Raw genomic sequence first — 21,813 nt, 5'->3', positions numbered from 1 at the left:
TCGCCTATAGCAACCAATCAGATTCTAGCTGTCATTTTATTGAATGTCCTAAATAAATTAGAACTAGAATCTGATTGGTTGCTATAAGCAATATCTTCACTTTTTCAAACCCGCAGTTTAGTAAATAGACCCCTTAGAATGTACTGAGGGCAACACCTTCACTTTTCCTTTTTAAAAGCTTTAGTAATAAATCTGCTCAGTCGTTACAACAGGAATTGGCAACTTCTGTTAATTTTCTACGTAGATGAAATAAAATTGCAATGCAATGGGATACAGTTATCCCCTAGTGCAACATAAAAGCTAATTAAGTTAAATGTTGTTTTTCGATCCATGAAAAATTATAAGTATAAAACAATGATTTATAAATCATCTGGAAATTGATGCTGAAATATAAAGGTAGATAACTCCTAAATTGCTACTTTATACTGTTTTTAGCCACTACATAGAGACCATGGGGTATATTTACTAAACTGCAGGTTTGAAAAAGTAGAGCTGTTACTTATAGCAACCAATCAGATTCTAGCTGTCATATTGTAGAATGTACTAAATAAATGATAGCTAGAATCTGATTGGTTGCTATAGGCAACATCTCCATTTTTTCAATCCTGCAGTTTGATAAATTTACCCCGGGGTTAGTTTTCACTAGGTCTCCCTATCATAAGTCAAACCAGCCCAAGCTATCTCGTACTGGTCTAATTGACGATTTAGGGGGTCAGGCTGCCCAATCTTTAGTCATTTATTATACGCAATGAATGCATTTTGTCTGAGAATTATATTATTACAGGGGTGCTTCTCCATTGAGTACTAGATTTTTATTTTCATTTTACTTTTAACAGAGCCAGTCCTAATTTCACAGGTGGGATATTTTTTTTCATTGTCGAATCCAAGTGGTTCACAACTTTTGAGAAGAAATTTGGTTCAATAGTGGCAAGCGGAATCTCTAGTCCTCCATACTGCCTGTTGGCTTCTGACCTCCCGCTTCCATCTTACCTACTCAGAGGAATTGGCTGAGCTGAAATAAACTCTGCTACTAATATATTCTATTTCTGATTGGCTAAAGCTGCTCTAATCCTGCCCACTTCATCTCCTGATCATCCATTTCGACGTATTGAACAATGAGGGTGCTCTGAGCCTATTTAAATGCACCTAAATAGGATTTACTTAAATTTATCGCACCAGAAAGGCTGGTTGTGTAATCGCAGTTTCCCCTAGAAATCTAAGGAGTATATTTACTAAACTGCGGGAGAAGTGGAGATGTTGCCTATTGCAACCAATCAGATTCTAGCTGTCATTTTGTTGAATGCACTAAATAAATAAAAGCTAGACTCTGATTGGTTGCCATAGGCAACATCTCCACTTTTCCAAACCCGCAGTTTAGTAAATCTAGCCCTAAGTCCCATTGCTAGCATCATTCTTATTGTATTGTAATTTCCATAAAGGGAGATCAATTTTCATATAATTTTCCCATTATGCACCCCGTTATCACAAATAAAAATGGTTCAGGCTTTAAAATCGATACATATTAATAAAAAACTGTACATGCTGTATCTTGTTCCAAACTAAAACAAATGTGGCCTTTTTTTAAGAAAACAACTTCATATTGCAAACACCTTGTGGTCTCTGTGAAAAAAAAAAAGCCTTTTTTTCTACTTGGCGTTATGTTTATAATATGTTTTTTCTCCTTTTTCACCATCGAATCTGCACCAAGGAGCGTATAAAGGTTTGACTTGTTTCTGTTTTGTTAGACCTTTTCGTGTCCTCAAGTGTTTGGTCCCTCCAATTCTAGTGACTGTGTTTAATCGTGTCCTATGGTGAAAAAAAAAAAAGCACACACAAATACTCAATTCTTCCTCGGTGTATTGTGTTTTATTGGTCGTGTTTGACGTCCACAAAGGAGAAGTGAATGAAAATTAATATACTCTTCCTGGTTCTATTTTCTTGTGTAGGAACATCCAAGACCAGAATATGAAACCAAGTTGCTTTTAATGAGAGAAAAGTGTAAAGCCTGCAAAAACGGGGTAAGATTTTTTTTTATATTGCATACATATGTCATGTTTATTAAAATGACCACTGATTTTATTTTATGTAATAGCATTCATCATCATCACTTATTTATTTAGCGCCACCAATTCCGCAGCGCTGTACAGAGAACTCACTCTCATCAGTCACTGGCCCATTGGAGCTTACAGTCTAAACTCCCTAACATAAGCACACAGACTAGGGTCAATTTTCATAGCAGTGAATTACTCTACCAGTATGTTTTTGGAGTGTGGGAGGAAACTGGAGCATCCGGAGGAAATCTCCGCAAACACAGGGAGAACATACAAACTCCACACAGATAAGGCCATGGTCGGGAATCACACTCATTACCACAGCACTGTGAGGCAGAAGTGCTAACCACTGAGCAACCGTTATGCCCAATATTCAATTTGCCTTAGTCCTGTAATTAAAAAAACAAAACAATAAAAAAGTTAGTTTAGTCCATTTAATAACTAACACCATGGCCGGTGTCTGCATTCCTGGCACCCTAGATGTTCTCCAACTACCCCCCCTGGTTCCCTGTTCCCCGCTTCTTACCTGGAGCAGGAATGAGGTGGCACATTTTTGGGAGCGTGGCATTACCCTATGACATCATAGCCTACCGCCACACTCCACTACAAACATGGAGGAGCAGTAGACAGGGGCTTTACAGATGAGACGTTACTAGATCTTTCCCCATAATGTTAGTGTTCGGTGCTCAGTGTGGGGGCCCTTTTGTGACAATAAGCAGTGTTTTAGGCATCCCCTACTCGCTGCACCCGAAGCAACTGCCTAGGTTTGCCTAGTGGCAGTGCTGGCTCTGACCAGAACAGTTCCAAATGCGACAGGACCAATTAAGAAGGATGGGGTACGCTAATTCTTTCGTCTCATCTACGCTTGTTTTCCATGCAAGTAAAAGAAAGTATCCTCAGTATGTCTGCATACACTGAAAGCATAATGAAATACTTATATCTTAACGGAGGGAAATAGTAGTAAGCAAAACATGAGTTTAATGATACGATTGAAATCATAGACCCTGTAGAAGGTGTATGACAGCAGTCTCCGATGGGAGGACTGTTGGAGCTGTGGAAATGAAAGGAAAGAGGAAGACGTAACAGAATTGAACGTAAAACTTATGATAAGATATATGGGGGTGACTGACAAATGGGGGTGGGGTTTACAATGGGACAAACGCTAATGGGATGTTCTTATTTAAATACAACACATCTCTGGGGACATAGTCACTGTCTGTACAGTAGAGTCTATAGAACTATGTAATTTGTTTGCAATTAGGAAACTGACTATAAAATAAAAATATTATTATTTTTCCTGCTCTCACCGACCAATAACACATTAGTTGACAAGGCTTCGGGAAAGGAGATATTCATAGCCATGATTAGACAAGAAAACCGAGCTGCCAAAGTATAATGGGTTCCAGGCGCGGGCTGGGAGAGGGATGGTCGGGGGGCACACAGGCGGCCGCATCATATTACAGGGGATGCGTCCGCGTCATTGATGACGCGGCCGCATCCCCTGTCATGTGATGCAGCCGTCTGTGCGCTGACGCGGCCGCATCTGATGACATTGGATGCGGCCGCGGGGGGAGAAACTGTTTTTTGCATCCGGGGGGGGCGGCCGGCCGGCCTGCCCCCCCGCCCTAATAGGCCAGCCCGCCTCTGATGGGTTCCCATAGTAGCCACACTGCTTTACTATGTACTTTCTACAAGTGACTCCCCCCTGCCCCCCCATCCCCTCTGGCGTCCTACGGTGGCCAGCCCTCCCCTGGATCAAATGAAAAAATGAGATGTGATAAAACTCTGCAAGGGAGTTGAAAAGAGAGTAAAGAATAGTAAACTAATGGCATCTATAAGAATTTTCACTTGTCTGTAAAAACAGCTGGATTTTAAAGATCGTCTGTGTGAGGAATCCACATGTAATTATAGTAAAAAAAAACAGAACACATAATAGTTTACACTTAACTGTCAATTAAGTTTGCATAGAACTCCTTTTTAAATGAATAATGGCGATCTATTTTATTTGTTCTAATTAGAATCATCTTGAATTACCGTACGTACGTAAGAAACAGGCAAAGCAAATATCATATATACTGAGTATTACATAGTACTGGAAAAGCATATAAATCAGAGTAGATAGATAAGCGATGACCACAAGCTAGAGGGTGTGTAAGCATCAAAGTACTATAGATTAAAACAAAGCACAAAAAAAAACAAAAATAGCCACAAAGTACAATATGGAGGCACAATCGACTGCTGGGAAGGCAGCTGCCATTAGTGTCTGTTGAATTAAGAATGCAACATTGAACTTGTATTTTTATTGTTAAACCCAGCGGTTCCCAAACTGTGTGCCTGGGCTCCCTGGGGTGCCATGGCGATCTCACAGGGGTGCCGCGGCCAGAGCCGGTGGTAAGCAAGGTGGGAGGCTAGTTGGTAATTATTTTGGCTTAGGGGTGCCTTGAAAAATTATAGAGACCCTAAGGGGCATATTCAATTGTTAGCGTTAATGCTAAAAAATGAGCGCTCCAAAAATATTACCGTTTATACGGTAATATTGCGCGCGAAAAGCGTTAATACGGTAGTTTACTCGCGAAATTTCAGGGAGCAGCGAGCTGAAATTCCGCGAGTAATTGCCGTATTAACGCTAAGATTTTTTGAGCGCTCGTTTATCAGCGTTACCGCTAACAATTGAATACGCCCCTAAGGGTGCTTTGAACTGAAAAAGTTTGGGATCCACTGGTTAAACCTATTACTGAGAGTCAGCGGACCAGTACATGTACTATACAAGACATATAATCATGTGTCATAAGCTCTTTGAGTTTCAGGCACCCAACAAGGAGATGATAGGTGTGTCAAGGCCAGGCTATACAAGATAGGGGCCTGATTCATTAAGGATCTTAAATTAAGTAGTATCTTATTTCAGACTCCTGGACAAAACCATGTTACAATGCAAGGGGTGCAAACTAGTTTTCTGTTTTGCACACAAGTTAAATACTGACTGTTTTTTCATGTAACACACAAATACTTGATAGCTTATTTGTACACTGAAATTTAAAGTTGATATTTGTGTGCTACATGAAAAAACAGTCAGTATTTAACTTATGTGCAAAACAGAATACTAATTTGTACCCCTTGCATTGTAACATGGTTTTGTCCAGGAGAACTGAAATAAGATACCTCTTCATGTAAGATCCTTAATGAATCAGGCCCTAGGTGAGGAACAAGTTGGCGATCACCAGAGGTGTCAGTGGACAATCTTCATCATCATCATCATCAACATTTATTTATATAGCGCCAGCAAATTCCGTAGCGCTTTACAATTGGGAACAAACATTAATAAGACAATACTGGGTAATACATACAGACAGAGAGGTAATCTATTTCTTCTGAAATGCAGATGTTTCTCAGTAGGCAAAGAGGAATTAGCTTTAGCTATCCACTTTGTGAGGGGTGATGGGGTTGGATAAATCCAGTGTTTTGCTCCCAGATCTACCAACGTTTGGTGCACTACACTTTTTTGAGTGCAGTTGAGGGTCAAAGAATTTAGGATACATGACAGTCAAAACCTAGCATCCAACGTGTGCTTAGATGGCTTATTTCAAATTTAATTAAGAACACTTTTAAAAATGTATTCTAACTACAGGTATCTGACCTCGTTACTGCTTAATGAAATACCGTAGGATATTGAAATGTAACCATTCCAACTTCAAGCACAAAAGAAACTATGTAACAAAGGAGAACAATATTCAGAATTCCGTTAGTCATGTACAGTATGGAGTATTAAGTTACCCGATAAATGCAGAACATTAGTTACTGTACACATGGCTGTATCTTTTTTTATTTCCAAGAAATTTATAACCACAATCTGGGACATTTGGTTTTCTTTCTCCTATGAAACATGCTTACATTATCCAAGATTTAAATGAGGGTGTAGTCTTAAAAAAAAGGCTCAGGTTTCTTTTATGACCCAGAGACATCTGGTAGCCTATAAGACCGATCATCGTTGAGTCAATATGATGTCGTCATTGTAGGACGTTATCCACGTCCAGACATGTGGGGAAGTGTAACTTTTTTACCCAAGAGGGGCATTGACAACGACTTGGGTATTATGTCCGTATCAATATCGCCAAATAACATTTCCCATTAAAAATAGGATTAGACCTGACATGGAAACCTTGCATACACGCTACAGAGAACGGCTCGGTGTATAATGCGTGTAAAGAAAATAAAACATGTTGCAAATTAACATTTTTGTGATGTTTTTTCAATGGAATTTGTTACTTATTTAAGCTGATACGACATTATCCTTCCCAGATTTTAACAAGTTTGACCCACTGTGCTGATATAATACATAGTAATTACAGTTCCTGAGAAAGTAATCCGCCACTTACCCAATGGGCTTTTACATCATATACAACTGAGTTTAAAAAGTGCTACAATAGCCACATGGGCCAACAATACATTTTTTTTCCCCAAGTTCCCAATGTAATGTACTGGCTTTTTCATTTCATTTAATAAATAATTGATCAGGTGCATTCAATCTGGCTGAATAAATGTTAGTCAAGCATCATCATAGCTGTGCGGTGTGAATTTAATATTGTATCGAGCCCCTAAGGCAACCCCTGATCTTTTGAAAACCTTGCAATCCCAATTAGGGGAAGCTGTGTCGGGCTAGAGTTATGTGAACTCACAGTTCTCAACAAACATATTGGAAAGTACTAAGTAATATATATATAAACCAGTAAAAAAAACACTCTATAACTGATTATTCCGCCTTGAAGAGGAACAATTTATCCACATGGCTCCCGATTTAGATTTAAAATATCTCCATTTTACTCAAGTGAGTGTGTTTGACATCTAGGGGTCATGTAGAGTTGGGCGTAAGCCCGATAACTAAGTGCACAAGCGCAGTATAAAGGATTACGTGTTCGTGCAGAATGATCTCCCCGTTGCACCTCTCAATGTTTACAGAGGTGGAGCAGGGTTAGGGAAGGGGTAAGCTGGCATAGCCCAAGTACAGTACAGTATGGCGTGATCACGCACCTTACATACTATGTTGAGTAGAAACCGCTGCAAATACGTCTTTAGGAGGCGTATCTGTTGCGGCTGCCTCCCCCTGGTGCTAGATCCATACAGATGATGATGATCATTGACCTTGCATGTTCTGTTTACATAATAAACAGACGTGGTGGCCTGCTCCAAAAAACAGCTAAACCACCTCTTGTCAAGGGATTGTAAAGCATAGGGTCCCCCCAAAATTTCCAAAACCAGTAATAGTGCTGCCAGCCTAGGCTGGGATTGTCTAAATAAAGGGGACAAAAAGTGTGTGGAATTCCAGTAGAATATGCCAGCCATGGATGGTGGCCCTACAGCAGGGAAATCCACAGCATGGGGTTCCCCTGCCATAGTATCAAACCAGCCCTGTTACCAGAAATAACAAATAAAGGGATACTCCAACCATACAGCAATGGTAACTCCATGTAACCTATAGCAGCTTAGTCATTTCCAAACAATCCCCTGCATAAATGTAGCATTATAAAAATCAACCCTATATGGCATATGAATTATTTAAGAACACATAGACAGAACGTTATTAGGTTAGATTTACTATGGCAAAAAGTCATACAATACTTTGAAATAAGAATTTGAATGCAAAACAGTTTTAAAAAGGCAATAAAACAAAGGAACTGAAGAACTACACTCACATACTCTGTCACAATCTGCCACCTGGGTGAAGGCTATAATTTAATTACTTTTTTAAGCTTTTCTTTCATGCCCAAGCCCCCCTTGCTGAAGGAGGTGCACTGCTGTTTATTTCCTTATTGTCTAAGAACAGTTCTTAGCAATTGGTTCTTAAAAATATACATTACTTCTACTTTGGGAACACGGTAGAGATATGGCATTACTTACACTAAAGATGGTGCAATTTTCAGCACATATACATGTGAAACATGATTACATTATAATGATTCCTAGAAGAGACACGTGTTCTTGTCTGCCTGCACACAGTGATTTGCTGGAAACCATGTTATGATAGATTATGACAACATTACCATAATATTTTTAATTATTAAATTCTAATTATCCTGCTAATCAAGACACTGGAGTTCATTAATATATGACAAAATCATCAATTTTAGATCCCTCCAAAGCCTCCAAATGTTTGCACTTCATTACTCTTCCCTACTTAACTGAGCCTATTTGAAACAAACAGACTTGTCTGTCAATGTCCCTCACCTCTGAACTTCTTCTTCTGTGTATGGAGCTTATTGCAGATTGGCATCAATAACACCACTGCCCGTTTAAATCAGACAAGTGATAGAAGAATATATGAGACCAGCCATGGACAATTGAAGATGTCAATCTTACCTGCTTGGTCGACAGAATGAAGCACCTACGGTTAATAGAACTGTGTATTTTATAAAATCTTAGTGACCTCCACTCCTAAAATATTAAGTTTTAGCTGGAATTCTTCTATAACAAAATGTGCAGGTTTTGCGTCTTATTGATACACTGTTTATTGTGGTTTTTGCTGTATATTAGTAGCTTGGATAACTCAGAGTCAGACAAGTCCGTCCTTATAGTAAATTTCCCACTAAATTAAACAAAGCACAGTAAATTGAAGTAAATCTGCTCTTGATCAGTGCCAGTCAAAAATACTGCAATTTAAGATAAAAATTGGTCCCCATGGCGCTTCTCACTTACTGGAAGTTCAAAACAGATTTTCATCTCAACCCCAAGGAATCATTTGATGTGAAATAACTTAACAACCTTAAGGCTTCAGGAAATGGTTGATAGTGTTGCATCTAGAGGACGTCCGGAGATAGAGAGAAGTTACATTGATGTATTGAGCAAAATAATGATAATTGTCAGGACATGAGTAGGCTGTGTTTTAGACATACACTCTTCTTTTACCAGATGGGTGATATCAGCAATATGCTTAAAATCTTCTGCAAAGTATATCGTTGCTAATGACCTGGTCATTGCCTAGCGTGAAATGGTGATGGAAAGAGTTAAAGTTCACGTAACAAGTTGTGTCTGAGCCTATAGGTTTGTCTGGAAGCATGGATCTCCCATGTGAAGAAATATGATGTGGTATTGAGCATGTTGAGTATAAAGAGCCATTGTGTGTTATCTCTTCAAACTGTAGTTACTGTTTAAACCTAATTCAAAACTGAAGCTGCAGTTCCAAAATTCATTTGTCTTTAATTACTCTAACTCACAAGACAATAGGAGATCATTTAAATAACATAATGGATGAACAATGCAGCAATGCGACTAGATGGTCTACCCATGGCATGTAAAGTTGCATGATTACTTTCTGCTCTTGGAAGATGTTGATTAGTGCTAAGTTAAAAATTCTACCCTTTAAAATAAAATTTATGTATACAGCAGTTAGACTTATGTCGAACTGGACTCCTTTGCACCCTGAACAAAGATGCATGCAAGCTAAAGCATTATATGCATGTGTTCACTTGGAAGTATCCTTAGATGCATCGAGTTATAGAACAGTAGAGAATGAGCCAGGTATATTTAAGGCATTCAAATGTGTAAACTTAAGTACTACTATAGAGTAGTTATTAATCATCACTAGAGTATTCAACAAGAAAAAAAAATACAATACATAACTAACTACATATTGCTTATTTATATTATACTACAATACACCTCAATATTTGATGTATTTTGGTCTCCAAAGTGACACACGGTACAGTAGGTAGTACTTATGTATTGCATATTCTTGTATAATTATAATTCGTTTTGATACATTGATATGTTATATTCTTAATTAATATTTACCAGGAAAATTCACACGAAATTGACAGTTAAGACCATTTAGCAATTAGAAAGTAGAATGATCACGCATAAGTGCAAGAATTTCCTGGATGAAGTGCATAGTCAATTACTATTTTACTCCATGAATTGGAACTCTTCCAAATGTCATATCCCATACTATCAGGACCAGAGATTATCTATCTATTTTGAAGGCTTGGAAGTGCAAAACAATTACATATTTAATACACATAACACTGCTCTTAGCAAATTAACCACACAATGATTAAAAGCGTGTTATACTTAAGCGCCTGGCTCTCTGTACATACTCAGTCACACCAAGGTTCCACTAATGTGGCTCTTACACGAGACGCCTTTTGTCAATTTCTGAGCTTCACAAAGAAAACAAAGAGAATGTTATAATTTTGCAGCTGTCGTTCCTTCATCTCTGTGACTGTCATATTAAAAATGCCAAGATTTCCTCCAGGGTAGATTGGTTGATGTAATTGGACAGAAATGCAGAATCACCTAGCAACCAATTCACAGCACATTAAACATATAATAGATATTGGTCTTATGATTTATATTTGTATTCAAACAAAAAAAACACTGGAGACTATAAAATCAATTCACACTCTTCTCTGATCGTCCCTGGTGAACTGTTACCACGAAGAGTCCATTACTTATATTTGTTGACCAGGAAAAGGTCATATATCTGCAGTTCATAAAATATTTTGGTAATCTCAATTCTCATCCAAATCCTTGTGAAGTCTGTGAAAAACTGCCTTTCAATGTAATGGACCCATAGAATATTGGGAGAGGTAGAAATAAGGATTTCCCAACTTTTTTTTTATTCCTGATACCTTGTGGATGCAACAGTATTAAATGCACCATCGGCCAATTTTACATCCTCATCTGCACCGTCATAGTCCTTGAGCGTCATAGTTTCCGAATAACGGAAAACAGGTTTTGGAACAGATTCCAGAGTAACCTTTTCATTTTGGGTTAAGAAATAAGTATTAGAGAAGTTCAGTGACCCCCATGTTTTGGTTTTGGTTTGGATCTGGATTATCTTCTATTTATTTTCTAAAATCCCTATTTTTTTCTAAAATCACATAAATTGGCTCTTTTTTGTTTCTACATTATTATTAACCTCGATAACATTAATTCTCAGTCATTTCCAGTCAATTTATGTCAAGTGACAAGAACACTGCTACCCCTCCTGTTTCTGTATGAGCAATAGCACTGAGCAATGTCACTGGAGACTGGAGAGTGACAAGAACACTGCTACCCCTGTTTCTGTGTGAGCAATCGCACTGAGCAATGTCACTGGAGAATGGATAGTGACAAGAACACTGCTACCCCTGTTTCTGTGTGAGCGATGGCACTGAGCAATGTCACTGGAGAATGGAGAGTGACAAGAACACTGCTACCCCTGTTTCTGTGTGAGCAATGGCACTGGAGACTGGAGAGTGGCAAGAACACCGCTACCCCTGTTTCTGTGTGAGCGATGGCACTGAACAATGTCACTGGAGAGTGACAAGAACACTGCTACCCTTGTTTCTGTGTGAGCGATGGCACTGAGCAATGTCACTGGAGACTGGAGAGTGACAAGAACACTGCTACCCTTGTTTCTGTGTGAGCGATGGCACTGAGCAATGTCACTGGAGACTGGAGAGTGACAAGAACACTGCTACCCCTGTTTCTGTGTGAGTGATGGCACTGAGCAATGTCACTGGAGAATGGAGATTGACAAGAACACTGCTACTCCTGTTTCTGTGTGAGCAATGGCGCTGGATCTCCTGGGGAGGGAGATACTTATGAAATACAAAACCCGTGAGATCCAACAAAGCAACGGTGACGACTTGCCTCAATTCAGAACCGAGGACGTGCGATAAGTTCCGAGCTGGCTCACGAGCCTACTCGGATCCCTTACGTTTGGGTGGGTTTGATTTTCAGAAAACCGAGCCCGAGCATCTCTAATAAGTATTGGTGAGTAGAGATGGATAAATGGGCTGCAAGTCCTTTCACGAACCACTTCTTTGTTGGATACAAAAATTCATAAATTCTCTGGAATTTTTCCAATTTTTTCTTGATTAAAAAATGGAACTAAATGAAATAAAGTTGAACAGGTTCAGCCATGTTCGACCGCGTTTTATGAGCAGGTTTGAGCATAAATGTGAAGTGTCTCAAACACATTTAAGTTTATATATTTTAACCAATTCAATGTGAAGCTGTGAGTCTCGAATTTAAATGGCGAACCAGAACTGCAAAATTGCAATTTGGAACACTGTCGAGTATACTGTTCAAATAAAACATTTTGAAAAATGCTTATTATTTAAAAATATTATTTAAATGGTCCTAAATAGTGTAAAAATATTTAAAATACTAAGTTTAACGTGAAGATTGAGCGCGAACGTTGAACCTTGAATATGAATGGTAAACGTTCGGACCCAAATGGGGAACATCGAGCGTGAACTGGGAATTTCAATCAGGTCTTTTGACGATTGTAATGCGAACAGGTTTGTGGTCTTCGTACGGGTGATATTCAATTGAATCTATAGCCAGCACGGTAGTTTGAAGCACCTCTACTTGTTAATTAAATATTTCTAGTTATAAAAAAAAGGGAGAAAAAAGTCGTAATGAATACATTGGGATTAAGGTGAAATATACAAAACTGTGAGAACTGAGGATTGCTGGTTTCCGTAGATTGGTTATTATACATTACTGTATTTTGCTATTAAGGAGCATCATGTTGTAATCGGTGACACAGTATATTAGTATATCACTCTCTAGACACTGCTGTCACTGCAGGTTATTAGATCCAGTGATTTGGAACATATGTATTTGTTTTTATGAAATCAGTGTTGGTGGTCGAAAAATTGTTCAGGGAGTGTAAGGCCCCTACGGAGCTTATCACACATTTGTAAGCTGGGTTTGACTGCCTTTTTCTGTAACGTTTGCGTTATACCGTACCGTATGTATTCCTACTGGTTTCGGAAAGGGCGTGTGTTCACGTACTTGTACTTTGTGAGTTATAGCTTTTTCTTTTCTGGGGATTTTTAAAAAAATATAGAAAAAAAATGCAAATTTCAAGCACTTTTACTAAACTGTGGGTTTGGAAAAGTGGAGATGTTGCCTATAGCAACCAATCAGATCCTAGCTTTCATTTATTTAGTGCATTCTACAAAATGAAAGCTGTAGTCTGATTGGTTGCTATAGGCAACATCTCTACTTTTTCAAAGCCGCAGTTTAGTAAATATACCCCTTGGAGTGATTGGAAGCAGCTTAGTACCTGTGAGAATTTTGCGCTCTACAGTTAAGACTGCTTGCTCTAGATGAAGACCTCATAAGTCCCCATCACATTGGTTCTAAAGATTCCTCTAGTGCAGGCATGTCAAACTCAAGACCCCAATTGGGCCAAATAATCAAAGTCTAAGATTGTGTGGACCGCAAGAAAACTACAAAGAAATAAATAACCATTTTCAGCACACACGGGTAATACATTTGATAAACAATCGGCAAACTATCATATAAATGTACTTGGACACCAACTTACCAAACGGATAATGATAATGTTTTGAGCACGACCAGTTTCAGATTACCAAGTACCAAACAGTTTGCGTACTGGTCTGACCGCATGTGACAACATACAGTGTGGGTGGTGGGAGACATGCGGAACTGGCTCGTGCCAGTGTCACATGACACTGGCGGGGAAAGGAAGCTGTTGTGCTGTATTCAGTGAATTTTTAATTTAACAGAATAAAATAAAAGGCGGGCCGCATTCCACTTGTTTTTCCATAGTAATGTGGGGCCGCAAACAATATGCGTTTGGGCCGCAAGTTTGACACGTCTGATCTAGTGCCTAGTGCTAGCCCTAATATGGTGCCACTGTAGCCCCCCCAGGCTCCTCTCTCAGAACAGACATTTCCATTTAAAATTGATAGATGTTTTCTTTCATTTTACTGCATAGGCAAACCGAGGGGAGGGTGGGGGGGGGGGGGGCCGGTTCCTAGTGCCTGGAAACCCTCCTCCAAGCCTGGGGCACTGTATAATTGAGGTGGCTGGACCCTGCCCCCGCTTCACACGGCTCTGCTTGAAAAGGGAGAGCTGCGTGCACCTAACAGTAGTACACGCAGCATTGCCCATGTATATTAAAGGGATAGGAAGAGTTGGAGAGCAGCCAAGCCCTGTCTAATATTATAGCCACGCCCCCATGCATGCTGGTCACACCCACTGGCGGCATGGTGTGGAAACCTCCCTCTACAAATCCTGCGTTTGCCCCTGTACTGCACCTTTTTTTATGGACCTATACTTGCTATTGTACAACAAAATAGTGTCCTTTGCGTAGTGATAGAGCGTTCTTCCCTGTCGAATAGGCTCGCAGATTCAGCAAAACAATTAGCCTCATCTCTAAAAAAAACAAATTGAGATTTGTTTTTGTAGGACAGCATAACCCAGCGATCAGGAAAGGGGGGGGCAGTTACACTTGTTTAAAGACGTTCTTGATCAAATTGCAAACTGCAAAATGACCTGGAAATTAAAGACACTTAGGAGTCCATATATGGAGAAGACAGATAAATATACGTATGTAGACTAAAGAATTTTAAAAAGTAAATTAAAGTTTATGTCACTGGAAATAATGGCAGACCCCAAATCCAATTTTGTTTTCAGGAGTTATATAAAACGTAAACAAACAGCATAAAAGGAGAAGAAATATATAAATACGTATCGATGTAGCAAACGTGTCGAACCTTACGTTTATTATATGGAACTCTGCATTTACATTTAATTGAATTGAATCTTAGCAGAGTGATAGTGCATACTATATGCTGGAAATGAAATAGATTTAAAGAGAAAGGAGAGTACGATGAAGCTGGGCACCGCTAAAGGGTGCTGGTATTTAGAGTGTGGGAATAATGACCGCCACCGCTAAAACTAATAATAGCTTTGTGTAAAAGTCATCAATATAATGATAAAGAACATTCAGTTTCTACCACTTTGTGAAAGTCACAAGTTCTAGATATTACAAGGTCAGATCCATCTTTCATGGGGATGAAACTGATAAAATGAGTGCCATCTTTAAAACTGCAAATAGTTGATGCTGCAATTTCTTTATTGGGGTCAAACGTTCTCTTACACATATCTTCAGTGACATGAAATATCCCAGGACATGAAATGCAATCAGGTGTAATCACGCTACAACGGTACAGTTCTGTAAGCAGGCGGCTGTTTCTGAATATAAACAAAACACTATTTGCAATCACACATCAAAATTTCAGGGTATTGTCAGTCAATTGAGCATTGAAAGTGTCACGTGAGATCTACAATTTCAAACTATCAGTCCAAAAATGAAAGAAAATATTTTTACCCCATCTATTATGAAGCAAACTCCTATACTGTCTATTCACGTGATGTCTCAGTCCATAGTGATGCTGTGAGCACTGGGTGCAAGATAATTCAAGAAGCGGCTCAGCGATGTCATTGGTTCTTGGGGAAGCTATAGGCTGCATACGCAGGGATGTCACTAGTTTCTAGTGAATTGATAGGCTGCATTGTCATGAATGTTGGTTAAGTCTACACAATGGCTGCCTCCACTATGTGACAGATACATTTCAAGCCAGCATTTTTATAGGGGTATATTCATAAAGATCTATGTGGTCTTTTACATATATGGACGTAACTTAATTTCTCTGGGTCCAAACTCTAAGCTGGTGCCCCCATCACAACCCGCCATCGCAGCCACCATCGCATTAATTACACACGCCACCTTCAAACACCCAACACTTACCTTTTCCAAAAAGCTTCTTGTCTTCATGAGGTTCTCCGGAAGCTGCCCCTTTTGTGTTTTGTTTGTCAGTTACCAAATATCTCATCTGTGTCCCCTATGGTTAACCCATCCCTTGACCGTCCTCCATTGCTTGTCTGTAACGCTCCTCTCTATCACACACTGTATGACGCTTCTTCTTTGTACCCCTGTTTATCACACAGCTTTTATCTATTACTGGTTGCCCCCTCTTGTATTTGTTCTCTCCTAGCCTTGGGCAACCTGCGGCCATTGAGCTTGCCCAGTAAGCTAGAGGCTGGTAGCCCTTGTTAGGATTTGTAGCTCTATTACAGATCCATGACCACAAATTGATGCTTCTGTCCTTCATCATCATTATCATCATCATCGTCATCATCTATTAATATAGCACCACTAATTCCACAGCGTTTTACAGAGAAGTCACCTTGCCCCATTGTAGCTTATAGTCTAAACAACCACACATACTGAGAGAGACTAAAGTCAATTTAATAGCAGCCAATTAACCTACAAGGATGTTTTTGGGGAGTGTGGGAGGAAACTGGAGCACCCAGAGGAAACCCACGCAAACACGGGGAGAACATACAAACGCCACACAGATAAGGCCATGGTCGGGAATCAAACTCATGACCCCAGTCCTTCCTATGCTTTGAGTCAGGCCTTACATACAATAATGGTTTGGCCCTTCTAATCCAAACACTGGACCCCTGATTGTCCAGAACCCATGTCAATTGGGGGTTATCTTTCCTAACAGCTTAGTGACCCATTGAGTTTGTATGTTCGCCCTGTGTTTGTGTGGGTCTCCTCCAGGTACTCTGGTTTCCTCCCACATTTATCGCCTAGAAAACTGAATTCTGCACCATCGTGTAAAGTGCTTTCCTAGGCTAACTTCAACCAATAGAATAATAAGATTCACACACACACAAAGCCAACACATGCAGTAGGGAGGCTCTTAATGTCCTCTATCTTTATCAATTTAAGCTTAACCGAGCTGTATTTTAGGAGAAAAATGGAAAAGTTGAAGTGAACAAAGGATGTGGTCCTAAAGTTTTTGTAGGTTTGGACTTAAATGTCTTCTCAATGTTTCCACATTCAGATTTATGCCCAATTCCACAAAGCTAGATTGATGTTCTAAGAGCAGATCCAAGGACCATGAAGTGAGCGAGCGCCTCATAATGGAGGTGACTATGTAAACAATACTAGCGCATGTATAGAATCATATCAGGTCTGCGCTTATTGCAAATCCCAAATGGCCCTTAAAGACTCGAGAAGTGGGATGGACTTTTTCGGAAATATTAGAGTCTTCAGGTTAAAGAGGTCTGTTATCAAACCGGAAGGCCAAACATCATGCATCTCATCAATTAAAAACTAATATAAGTTTCAAGGTTTAGTTCCACTTAAATAATGGGTTGAGTGATTAACCTTTTCATTTTAAGAATTAATTATAGCTGTTAATTTATCTGACATAACTATTTTCTGCTTGATATCTCTCGACCCAGAAACAATCTACTGTAGGTAACTGTTACCAAAACGTGTTCTACTTTTACAGGTCCCTATATATCCATACGCCCCTTTTTTCTTTTGTTTATAGAGATTTTTTAATTTGGCCTCCAATCAAAATCTTTATTTTTGGAAGTAAATTTTCCAAGAACATTTTATGGGTGTTTCAAATTATGTTGATTAGAACAATCTGGTATTTGTAGCAAAAACATAAGTGCAGGCACCCAGGGGAAGGAAACATTTTGGAAATCTGAGTCCATGTGGATAATCACTGTATTCCTTATGAGAGAATTTGGCCTCCAATCAGTTTGTTACCCCCCCCTTTTTTTTATCCTTTTCTTAATTTTTATTTTGGTGCAAAATTTGGCAGCTCCAAATCTCTAAAATGTAGGGACTTTGCATATTTACCTGTTGACCTTATTAACCTTGGTACCTTTATGTCCAGGTGATTTTTAAGCGCATTTGATACCTATTGTGTTATTCTTCAAAACTAATAACTAACAGATGTGCAGGAAGTGAAGTGGGTGGGGCTAGAACACCCGTGAGTTTATCAGAACGTTGGAATGTTAGTGGGAGTGGTTTGGCCAATATGTAGCCAATCCGTGCAGCTAAGCACTAATAGAACAGAATTAATAATGTGAGGCTCTTGTCAAACTGATGTAGGGGGATTGTGGTGTCAAAGAAACCACTATCAGAATTAAAGTTCATATATCCAACTTGTTTAACATAAAAATAGACTGCATAAGCTGCTTAATCACATGTTTCCCCATCAATAAAAGACATTACGCCAATGACTCACTGTGGTATTTGGCTGATTGTTTCTCTAGATCCAGTTATGTGAGTCACCTCTTTTTTTAAAGTCATGGTTCATTTCAGATCGCACATTAATGATGTGGACATCCTGTCAACATTTATGTCTGATGCTCATTGCATATTTCCTATCGTGAAATTGTCTCTGAGATAAAATAAAAAAATAAACTTTAGTTAATGCTGGCACTCTATATCGCCTCTCTCCATGCAAGACAGGGGAATGAATAGTTTACAGCAACGATATCGTTAAGCCGTAGATTGTTTCGTATGTAATGTTGACCTCCAATCCTCTTTTGAAAAATAAATTTACTCTCACAAGAGCCGACGAGCTTTTAATATGCCACAGATATATACAATTGTAATAAAACATGCAGGCCTCAGTTGGAATGAAGTCATTCTCTGCAGCGAAGAATCTGTAAATTGTGCTACAAGCAAGTACTGAACTAATAAATTGAAGAGAAAATATATGTGCCACGGAATGTGATATGTTACGTACATTACAACAGCGGGTGTGTAGTCCAGAACAATCTCTAGATATTTTTTACCATACATGATTCTACATTAAAGGGAAGCCAGCATAAAAATATAACACCATGTGATGTGATTGAAAATTCTAAATAATTGTTTAGGATTATTTTCTCAGGTCTGTGCATTCTACTTGTTTGTTAGATTCCTTGCTGACCGAAGTCTATTTTTTTTTCATATTGGTTTTGTGGCAAGGGGAGCAGGAAAAAGAGATGGAAAAGTAGGGAGGGGATAGCGTCACTTGATAGTTAAAATGGCATTTTTATGGCTTCGAAACAATATGAAATTAGTGGTATAATAATCAGTAGCATTACGGGCAATATGGATAGAATAATTAAATAATTATAACCATAGTTCCCACCAAGATGCTTTTGTGGTGGTACCTAGCTCATCAGTGGAAGTGTCAATTCTGGCTATAATATTCTCTAGTTCAATTACCGCTAAATGTTTGGTATGTCTCCTCCAATCAGGTGTGGGGCAGGGGGCATGGCGAGGGATCCTGGTAACTATGTAGATATGGATGGATATGGAGGGATGCTAGATGTGACCAGGTTCAATATATTTTTGGAAATATCCATCCAGAGTGAGGTGAGTTTGGAGCAACGCCAACTCTGATGCCATAGTGACTCCAACAAAGAGGGAGAAGAATGGGAACTTTTTGAGAAGTTTAAGAAGATTGAGGTACTAGGCTCCAATATGATTAGAACAGATTCTTGTCTTGAGTATAAATAGTAGCCTCTTCCATGGACACCCAAGGTTGTACGTTCGATTTCCATTGAAAGTCAAGCAAAGATTGAGTATGATATTGTATGAAATGTCTCAGCTAAAAAAAAGTTGGGATTTTTTATAATAGAAGCATTTGTTTGATAAAGAGATGCATTTAACACCCCAATCTTCCTCAGTTTGACTGAAGCCTCTACTATGCTGTCAGTAGGATCCTGTTCCTTCTACTATATAACTCTTAGCCTGTTGCTTCCTGATTCCCCTCTATCATAACACTTTCCTAGTCTGATGCAGCCCTGTCCTCAGTAATACAATCACAGAGTGAACAAGTTACTACCTCCCACATAATCACCACATTCAAGTCTGAATAGTTTTTTATTGCAAACAGCCTACAAAGAACCTTGAATGCGCATGGCGAACCTAAAAGTGCAAATACCGTAGTGTTCAGTTTCAGCTAAAACATTTTCAATTACTTTTAAATTAATCAAAAATATTATTTTGTTGGTATTTAAAATAAAAAATACTGAACCTCAATTGCAAACCTTGATCGCGATTGGCTAAGCTTGAATGCAAATGGAACTGGGAACTCGAGCCACGAAATTTCGAATAGCATATTTGAATCGGAACCCATAGTCTGTCGTACCGTGAACATGTTCATGGTGTTGAACCGGTTGGAATTCAATCAAATTTTGAACCAGTTCAACATTTTGGAACATCACTAACTTTGGCTCAGTTACTTTATCACCTGTGCCCTAAGCATAAAAAATTAGTTCGCAACAGCGCAACATGTCTGTTTGCAGAGCTGCTTGAAATTATATGTACTGTATGAAAATAAATTAATAAACAGACAATGCCTACTTTCCATCAAAGAACATGGGGCCTGATTCATTAAGGATCTTAACTTGAGAAACTTCTTATTTCAGTCTCCTGGGCAAAACCATGTTACAATGCAAGGGGTGCAAATTAGTATTCTGTTTAGCACATAAGTTAAATACTGCCTGTTTTTTCATGTAGCACACAAATACTTGATAGCTTATTTGTACATTGACATTTAAAGTTGATATTTGTGTGCTACATGAAAAAACAGTCAGTATTTAACTTATGTGCAAAACAGAATACTAATTTGCACCCCTTGCATTGTAACATGGTTTTGTCCAGGAGACTGAAATAAGAAGTTTCTCAAGTTAAGATCCTTAATGAATCAGGACCATGATCTGTAAAGCTTTAAATAGGATGTATTTTACTGGTTACTATTTGTTTAATATCTCTGCACATTAAATAATGATTTCAGATTTATATATGCTTGATCTGTTTGCTAATAATTAGCTTGTTTTGAATTGCACAGCTAAAATACACCATTGTTACCCTTTGCGAATATATTTTGGAATTTGGAATGTTCTAGACAAAAGATAGCTAGAATCTGATTGGTTGGTACAGGCAATACTTTTTCCTTCTAAGAAGCTTTAGTAAATCTACCCCCACATATGTTTTAGCGTATATGACTGAGACTGGCACCTGACAAGCCACATGAAGAAATTATTTAGGATTATTGCATGTTCTTGAAATGTAATGTATAATATTTGTATACGGCCAAGCCATAAGTAGTGTGTCTGTTACATACTTATTACGAGCAATTCAAGATAAGTGTATGAATTATGTATCCTTATCTTAATCTACATTCATTTTCATGGTCAGGCAATATCTAGCCTAAGAAGGAAAAAAAATGAATATATAAATTATATAGTAGTTCAAGAAAAATACTTTTAACCGAGACTGGAATCCGATCTGTACAAATGATGTACTTTCCCTGACATCTGGCTGTAATCCATGGTGTAAAATCAGATATTGTGAAAACGTGACAGTGGAGCTGAACTAATTTAATTGCTATGCCGGTTTTGGCTATATTTCTTTAAGCTTTATCTTCTGCCACTATTCTGATTAATTGCAAAGTGATTTCATTTTTGCAGCTACTCACAATCATCTGTTTTGTTAATGGATTGTGGTCATACCAGGATTTTAAGATGATAAAAGGATCTGATTGTAGGTGAAATCGCTCTGGTTTACTGTTACATTGGAGATAAGAGTAGATATATTGTAACACATCCTTATTCTGATTAAATTCAGAAATACTTGACATTACAACAGTATATGGTACAGAAGATATATGTTCACTTGGAAATTTTAGTCTGAAAATGCCTTAACTTATATTTGAAGACTTTTATGTTAATACTTCTGAATCATGTAAGCAGGGGTGGTACAGTGCATAGCAAAATTTGGGTAGGGGGGAAAGCGATGCAATTCGTCCCTTACGGTCGGGGGAGGAGGAGCTTTTGGAGCTCGATGCCCCTCTCAGAAGCGATTTCCCTTCTGCTGGCAGTAGAGCAGAGTAGGGGGCCTCAGGGGAACTGCCTCAGAGGGGGAGGGGAGCGCCACGGCATTGCTTGTCACCATCATCTCTGGGCCCTGTAGCCGCCACCCCCTGCACCCGCTGTCATACCTCCCAACATTTAGAATATCCAAAGTGGGATAAAATAAGCCCTATTCGGCCCACAATTTGACAAATTTGGGCAAGCCCCACCCACTTTCATGTTAATCTTGCCCATTTTTGCAGTCTGTCAATCGGGGTGAGCCTGCAAAATCGTGACC

The 21,813-nt window shown here is 38.9% G+C and overlaps 1 protein-coding gene across 1 annotated transcript in view; it reads left to right on the top strand.

Moving 5' to 3' along the window:
• The window catches only part of ANO2 (anoctamin 2), a 202,078-nt gene that overhangs the window by 116,412 nt on the left and 63,853 nt on the right, over positions 1 to 21,813 (top strand). Inside the window, exon 14 of the mRNA XM_075210223.1 lies at positions 1,947 to 2,018. Coding sequence (XP_075066324.1) covers positions 1,947 to 2,018 — 72 coding nt within the window. The remainder of the gene's footprint in view (positions 1 to 1,946; positions 2,019 to 21,813) is intronic.

Source organism: Mixophyes fleayi, chromosome 4, assembly GCF_038048845.1.
Source record: "Mixophyes fleayi isolate aMixFle1 chromosome 4, aMixFle1.hap1, whole genome shotgun sequence".
Taxonomy (NCBI): Eukaryota; Metazoa; Chordata; class Amphibia; order Anura; family Limnodynastidae; genus Mixophyes; species Mixophyes fleayi.
The sequence above is the reverse complement of the archived record's forward strand: the minus strand, read 5'-3'. Positions and strand labels throughout refer to the sequence as shown.